The 8,445-nt window shown below is 41.2% G+C and overlaps 1 protein-coding gene across 3 annotated transcripts in view; it reads right to left on the reverse strand.

Annotated features, from left to right (window-relative positions):
• smarca2 (SWI/SNF related, matrix associated, actin dependent regulator of chromatin, subfamily a, member 2) overlaps nucleotides 1-8,095 on the reverse strand; it is an 80,465-nt gene extending 72,370 nt beyond the window's left edge. For 2 of the 3 annotated variants that reach the window (XM_067438274.1, XM_067438272.1), the window contains exons 1-3: nucleotides 7,969-8,095; nucleotides 4,124-4,363; nucleotides 3,808-3,937 (exon numbers count right to left, since the gene is read on the reverse strand). In XM_067438274.1, coding sequence (XP_067294375.1) covers nucleotides 3,808-3,937; nucleotides 4,124-4,348 — 355 coding nt within the window. In that variant the 5' untranslated portion in view covers nucleotides 4,349-4,363; nucleotides 7,969-8,095. Of the gene's footprint in view, nucleotides 1-3,807; nucleotides 3,938-4,123; nucleotides 4,364-7,523; nucleotides 7,544-7,968 lie in introns of those variants that run through there. The other variant, XM_067438273.1, reaches the window with a different exon arrangement.
• Between the last annotated feature and the right edge of the window lie 350 nt (nucleotides 8,096-8,445).

Raw genomic sequence — 8,445 nt, forward strand, 5'->3', positions numbered from 1 at the left:
AGTGCTGGAGTTCCTCCAAGACCGTTTTTCCCGCCGGGCTGACACCATCCACACTAAAGGTGTATGTGGCTGCCATAGGGGCTTTCCACTCGCCTTTAGATGTGGGTCCACTGGGTAGACACCACTTGGTTGTACGGTTTCTCAGTGGGGCTAGGAGGTTGAGGCCTGCAGCTCATCCCAGAGTCCCAGCCTGGGATCTGGCAGTGGTTCTCGAGGGGTTGGTCGAGGCCCCCTTCGAGCCACTGGAGTCGGCTGAGGCGAGAAACCTGACCCTTAAGGTAGCTTTCCTCCTCGCAATCACTTCTCTGAGGAGAGTGGGGGACCTCCAGGCCTTGGCAGTTACACCAACCTGCTTGGAGTTTGCCCCAGGTTGGGTGAAAGCTATCTTACTACACACGGGCTACGTGCCCAAGGTTCCATCTACGGGGATGAGGTCAGTGTTTCTTCAGGCATTTCATCCTTCGCCTCACGCGACGGCAGAGGAAGCTAGGCTGCACCTTCTCTGCCCTGTTAGGGCTTTAAGAATTTATTTTGAGAGGTCAGCTCCTTGGAGGAAGTCGGACCAGCTTTTGGTGTGTTTTGGCCCTCCCAAGAAAGGGTTGTCTGCGGCGAAACAGACTATCAGTAACTGGATCGTCCAGGCTATAGCCACGGGTGCGCAATTTGCCTTCACCCATGGCCGTGAGGGCTCACTCTACGAGGTGTTTGGCCTCCTCGGTGGCCCTCCTTTCCTCGGTGGCCCCATTTGTGAAGCAGCGGGGTGGGCTAACCCTCACACCTTTATTAGGTTCTATAAGCTGGACCGCCCGGCTACGCCGGGTGCTAGGATGCTCGCGTCCTGAGTGTGCCTGGGTTATCAGCTTTACACCAGGACGGGCGTGTTTCGGTGTGGCCTAGTGGGTATTCGTTCCCCAGAGTGTCGTCACTCAGCGACACAGTGCGAGTTCCCTCGATAAAGGAAACGTCTCGGGTTATGTATATAACCCTTGTTCCCTGAGAGGGAACAAGACACTGCGTCTCGTCGCCACACATGTGGAGCGCTCGCTTCATCGCAAAGGCTGTCTGTTGTATGAGACGGCGCCTTCTTATAGCTTCCGCGTATGCCGTCACCTACTACGTCATGACGTAGGACCAATTGGATTGGTGGCAGATTTCATTCATACTTCAGAGACATCACGCCGGGGGCGTTCCCCAGAGTGTCGTCACTTGACGACACAGTTACCCCTTTTCCACCAAGGCAGTGCTGGTGCTAAATCGGAGCCAGGGCCTAGTTTCAAATCGGTTCTTTGTGTTTCCACAGCCAAAGCACCAGCTCCGAGCCAGGAAAAGTGGTTCTTAAGTAACACCAAAACATTGCTGGGCTAGAAGTAAGAACCGCTTGCGTCACCGGCTGGGGGCGGCGTTACCGTGATCAACAAGATGAACACAAACCTGTGACCGCCATTTTTTCAATAGCAGCTAATCAAGCTAACAGCTGCTGGATTGTAATCTCCGTCTATACAAATCATGGAGAGCTGCACAAATGCGTTGGATTTGCGGCGTTTTAATGCTGATGTAGGATCATAAAGCCATGGGCCACTGAGGGAAGGCTTGTTCGAGATGCATCGGCGCGCGCTGTGCAGACTGATTGCGTATGACATCAAAGTAGAGCGAGCGCCAACGACCCCTTATGCTTTTGAATCGCTCGCGCAGTATTTGGATATCATATGTGGGTTGGTCTGCGCAGCGTCAATGCATTAGATAGAACACGCCTGGAAATTGTGTGTGTGTGTGTGTTTCCCGCTGCCTCGCTAGCAGTAGAGTCCTGCAACGGGTCGGGTACCCGCGGGCATAAAAGTGGCTAAAACAGGTGGATTGTGACATAAATTATAAAATACACGGGCGGGGTGTGGGCGGATAATTAATTCCGTGCGAGCGGGTAGAAGCGCGGATGAAAAATATGTGCAATATTTTTCTGTGCTGTGGCAAGGCGGAGGAGCGAGCGAGACCGGGGCGTGATGGCGAATGAGTGTCACCTGTGAGCCACACCGGTCTCAAATCCTCTCACGAGGGAGCTCGGCGGCATATAAGGACGAGAGATCACCAGACCTGGATTTTACGTTGAGTTGTGTTTGTTTTATTATGTGTGTGCGTGGCAGATGTCCTTGAGGGGCCGCGTTACTTTCGCTTTGTTTGGTTAAGTCTTTTAAATGTTCGCCGGTTCTCGAAAAACGATCAAAACGATCCGGTCGTCCTTCTTCCCCCCCAAACATACTGTATTACAATTTCTATGTCCAATTTACCATTACACATACACGCAACAACTATTTGCCATTTGATCCATCACGTCACCACCAATGTGACTTTTGTTGATGCCACTCGTAGCCCAGATGGAGCGAGCGTTGCAGGATAAGCAATGGATGAAGTAAAAGTAAAGTTGGGGAGTGAAGTATATAAAATTGTTGACAACGAGTCTATAAAGGCACTTAAGCCTGTTTCTTTAGCCCATTCATGATGCTGTTGATGTTGAGAGAAGTGCAATATTTAAAAAAATAAAGCATTTTAATTGAAATGATTTTAGCGTGTGTGATTTATTGCGGGCAGGGATCGGGTAACGGGCAAATATTAACGGGTCTGGGATGGACCCGTGCAGGACTCTGGTATGACGTAAGACCTGGCTCTGTTGTGGCTCTTAGCATGTGGAAAAGAAAACGGTTCTTAGAAGGCTCTCAAGTCGAACCAACTTAGAACTGACACTATCACTGGCTCCGAACTAGCACCCGGTTCATTCTGGTGGAAAAGGGGTAAGTGTCTCGTTCCCTCTCAGGGAACAAGGGTTATATACATAACCCGAGACGTTTTCCCAGTTGGTCTCCCATCCAGGACTGACCAGGCTCAGCCCTGCTTAGCTTAAGTGGGAAACCAGTCTTGGGCTACAGGGTGATATGGCTGCTGGTTAAACATTTTAAAACCTAAGCCATCAAATTGCCGTAATCTGAGAAGGAACTTTTTTAGAATTTGATTAAAGATTACCGCTACAAACTATTTTTTTCTATGTATTAACTTGCACGGATTAATTGTTCATCCTAAGACCTTTAAAATGTGCTAACAAAGTAAATAGGGTCAATTTTGATTTCATGATGACTTTATCTGAGGGTCCAAGAGTGATGCTAAAGCAACATCACTTTGTAATTAATTCAGTGTAATTGGCGTTGACCCATCAACACTGTCACAACATTGTTTCAATGATTACATGCTATCTGGGTAGGAGTTTTACATGAGGGCGAAAAAGTTGCCCACAGATTCTGAAAACGATTCAACAAAGCTTCAACAATTTGCTGCATTGACCAACAGATGCATCTCTACACTATTCACAATGGACCTTTTGCACATAAAATTTTTTAATGACATTTTGGTAATGTGACTGCACCTTGAGGTTCCTATCAACAACTTTTAAACTATATCTATATTTAAAAAATCATATGAATTTTAATTGCAGAATATTTAATTATGTACATTTAAATATTAATGTAGAACTGTAAAAGGTACATATAAGAGAATAAATAAGTTTCCTTGGTAATAAATAGAGTAAAGTGTAAATCATAGGTGAGCATATGAGGATAATTAATGTAACATAAAGGCAGCACCAAAGATAAGTGCACAAAAAATAAATGATTAAAGACTATCGGATAACTGTCTTAATTACCCCTGAGGCCATTTTAGACTAAAATCCTTCAATTAGGGATGAATAAGAGTCTCTATAATTAAGGTTAAAATCATAAAAGCTAAGTGCTTTTTTATTATAATGTGGCTTTTATGTAATTGCACCTTGACTGTGTTGATCCATAGGGCTTTGTGGAGGACCCATGCCACTGTGCAGGGATCTCATGCCCACCCCCTTCATCTGGCCATAGTGCATATCGTCTCCAATCCCCTTCTCATGCATTCCCTCCATTGGCTGAACAAAGGGCAAAAGATTAGTCATACATACTGCTGGGATACTGGCAACATCAAAAAGACAGTTTAAAACTGCAAAAAGTGCTTTTACATTTACATGTACTTATGTTATTTTTCTGGTTTTGCATTTAACAAACAATGAATGCTCTTTATGCTTATATAATCAATGTCAAAAGCGATCCTTCACCTTATGCATTGGGTGCATGTCCTGTGAATACTCTCCAGCCCCTTGGCCCTGCATAGCATGCGGGACACTTGGGGGCCCTGGGCTGGGGCCCATCATGCTGTGTACAGAGCCAGGAGAGGGGCCAGGTCCAGGGCTGGGCCCTAGGATGGGCCCCGGAGACAGGCCTGCACCTGGTGAGGGACCAGCATGGGACATCCCAACTGGTGGCTCATTGGGGGTGGACATCTATCAGCTGAGAATCTGGGGGGGATGGAGAAAAGCTTGAACCTACTGCAAATGAAAGATTCTCACTATTGTCCAAAATGCCAAACAATGTTTGACATCCCAAATGACAGGATTTAGCATTTATTAGTACCAAAATGAGATGTAAAATGAAAAAAAGGGTTTGTACAGATACTGTAAAATTAAATTCCAGGACTTTGAAGGACTTTTCAAGCCCTACTTTTTTGGTTTCAAATGACTACAATCTGAGATCTCACTCATCAACCAATAGCTTTATTATCTTTCAAATTCTAAAAAGATAAATAAAAATAAATTAATAAAAAAATGGAACAAATAGTGCAGCACATGCAATGACTGCAGTAACTTTAACCATTGAAAGGGTACTATGACAAAGGAATCGCATTCTTTATTCATTAAGTATCTTGTCCGAACCCTGATTTTATGAAAAGGATGGTTTTCTCAAAGCCATTGTAAATTGCTAATAAATGTAATATTAATAAACTATATATATATTAAAGGGGTCACATTTTCATTGAGCTTTTGACATATAAGAGGCCATCATACTATAAGAATATACTGTACATTTTTGAACTGAAAACTTCCTTGTTAGTCCAAAAACAGCTTTTATTGCAACCAAGCCCAGCAAATGATTCGTTCTGGAATGTGCCTATAGGTAAAAGACCGCCTCTGCAGAAGAAAATCAACACCTAATTCAGTAGTTGGCCCCGCCCACTGACGTCTTATTGAGATGACGAGGAGAGAAGTTTGATACAGGATCACTAGACTAAAAATAACATTACTTTCCAAACGATCTAATGCTAGGAATGTGGTTATTTATTTTCAACAATGTAAATGTCTCAGTTGAGCATTATTTATTTGTATGTGGTACATTTCACTGTAGATTCTTTGGTAAATCAGTCAGCAATTTTGGCGCAGGCTTTGCAAACAGACTTTTACGATATAGACTCGACAACATCAACTTGTAAGTAACTAATACCTGATCTGTGACCACAGTGATTTCTGATATGTAATGATTCATGTTTTCTTTGTCTCTGTGTTAGTAAATTAAACCAGTGACTGAACGGTCAACCTCACATTGTTTTCTTATTATATAATCCGTTACTTAAACATAAGTTAAATAAATGGAAAGCATTCAAAGAACTCCCCTATCTAATCGCAATCTAACCTAATCCAGCTGCTGAAGCTGTCAATCAAACAGCGCAAGTTTATCAGTGACTGAGTTCGTGAAGCCCCAAAACTCCTGTTATAATCAATGAGTCTCTTATTTACATTAGTGATGATGAAAGCATTCGTGAGAGAGCAGAAATCGAATTGCAATGACAAAATCACAGAATACATGTGCTCAACATGTCTGCGATTGGCTAGAATGCTCATCACCATTTAATGCATAATCTATATGATGCTATAGATCTAAATATAATGCTACAATCAACACTTCACAATTAGTAACAAGTTTTTTTAGTAATACTTATATCATATGCAAAGCTTTTAGCCAATGGCAGAAGTGGGCGTTTACAGCAGACACACATCTTAAAACGGAGAGTTCAAATCAGAGGGCTAACATCAGGGTAGGGAAAATTACTTTTATTTTTTATGTAAAAAACATACTAACATTATAAGTGCACCCCAACCAAGAAACATTATAAAATAAAGCAGTTCATGACCTTTAATGTGGCAAGTTGCTACTTTGTTTCTCAACGTTACAATTAAACTAATGAATTTAATATTAAAATGGAATTCAAATGGAATTTTATTTTAATGATTAATATATGGAACTGTTGTCTATCATAAAAAATGTAATAAGCCACGAGAGGCTGTGCATTACAGTTTTTTTGCGGCTTATTGCATCATTAAATAAGCTGAAACCTGAACGTATTATTCCTGAACGTATATAATATTTAATTATGTACATTTAAGATTAACTTAGAACTGTAAAAGGAATATATATAAGAGAATAAGTACCCTTAAATAGAGTAAAGTATAAAGGATCATTGGTGGGCATATGAGGATAATTAATGTAACAAAGGCAGCACCAAATATAAGTAAAAAAAAAAAAAAAAAAGTCTTTGAGGCCAATATAGGACTACAGTTAGTCTAATGAATTTAATAAGAAAATGGAATAAAATGGAATTAAAGACTGTTTTATTCAAATTATTAATATATGTTATATATGAACTGTTGTCTTTTATAATAAAAAGCAATAAGCCATGAGAGGCTGAGCATTACAGTTTCGTGTGGCTTATTGCATCATTAAATAAGCTGAAACCTGTACGTTCATAATACTGAGGAAATGTATGCAGTAGTATTATGATCAGGGTCAACACTTTTTGCCTAATGAATTTTCACGGCTTTTATTGCTTATTTTTCTGGGCCTCGAAAACAACTTTTTGAAAAAGTTTACAGGTTTTTAATGACTGTATGAACCCTTATACTTGTAATATGAAGAAGTACTTAGTGGAACATTTCCAAAACATTTTTATTAAATCAGTTATATATATTTTATAATATTGATTTATTCTTATTCTTCTTATTATTATAACTCGTCTGCTAAAATAAATATTAATATTTATTAAATAAGTTAGGCTATAATTGCATACCTTATTAAATAACTGACATTAGTTTTTCAAATCTTGATTTATCATTATTATTGTTACTATTTTTTAATAATAATAGCAATCACATAAAGGAAACATACCGAGAGGGTTAATATAGAGTTTTTCCAGCGTCATTTGCATAAAACTAATAACAGCAACCCGCGCTGGTTGGACACGCCCCCCGCGCGGCGCTTCAGAAAATGAACAGGATGGGACATAAGACGCCAATAATAACGGTAAGGGGGCAAGGGAATGCACAGGGTGAGATAATGGTGCACTTGTGTCATGTAAAGGCACGTTGACATTTAATTACACACTCACACTGACAGTAGTTATTCGCGTGTACGATTAAAGTTCATTCACGCAAAACTTCCCAAACGAAAGAACAAGGCAATAAGCAATCTGTTGTTGAATGCACACATGCGCTCATGCAGGCCTATGTTTAGTGTCTAAAGCATAATGGCGAAAAGAAAGCAGCTATTAATTAGGAGTGGTCAATGTCACCCGGACGCATTATAAGCAAAAAGCTTATTTAAAATAAAGCAATTAATCAGTAAACACACATAGAGACCAGTGCAGGGATGTTATTTGGAGAGAGTTGCTGTGAACGGATCATGGCTTCCTCGACCTGCTGTCATGACTGTCTCCCCCTCACGCCATTGCAGTTTCCTGAAATCTCAAACTTTCTGGGACCTTCCCACCACAGCGCACTTACCAATGCACATATAACGTTAGCAGATTTTCAGTTTCCTGGCATTACAAACATGCTTTGCATTCTGAGAGGAACAGTTTATTCGCCTGCTTTTATACTGTCAAAGTTATAAAGCAAGCAAGCAGTAAAGCCCCCCTGCCTAATATAATCGAGCAGCAGCTCGCTAACCGACTGTACAGTTATATTAGCATGCTAGCCCGCTACATTTTATCAGCACAAAAATGGCAAAAACCCTGCCCACTGACGTATATGCATCAGTATAAATGTCCAAGCAAAGAGTATTTAAACCCAATTACCTTCTGCGAGGTAAACAACACAATAAAACGTCTAACACATTATTTCAGCTTCAGAAATATGACTGCCATATGTTGGTGCCCTCCCCTTTCTGTTTGCTCTTTGCTGACAAGTTGAAGTTCGTGTTTTTTAGTGTTTTGTCTTTTCGGATTCGTTCAGAGCGCAGGAAATACAGACGTCTCTGTCATGTGATTGGCTGAGGAAGACGTCGGTCATTTCGTGATATATATTTTGGGGGCGGGGCTTTTCAAGTACACTTTCACTTCACAGCAACGAACGTACTGGAACTTTCGCATGTCCAACTGGGCGTTTGGGGACACGTTTCAAAATTAGCACCCTGTCTCGCCTGTTGTAGTCCACACGTATCTCAGGAAAGAGTGAAGATGGACTTTTCTGTCTGTTAGATGAAACATGTTCATACGTTGCAGGTTGCATAAGCATGTTGTTGTTTTCTGAACAATGTATTTTAAATAAGTGTT

The sequence above is a fragment of the Pseudorasbora parva genome, chromosome 3 (genome assembly GCF_024679245.1).
Source record: "Pseudorasbora parva isolate DD20220531a chromosome 3, ASM2467924v1, whole genome shotgun sequence".
In the NCBI taxonomy this organism is placed as follows: Eukaryota; Metazoa; Chordata; class Actinopteri; order Cypriniformes; family Gobionidae; genus Pseudorasbora; species Pseudorasbora parva.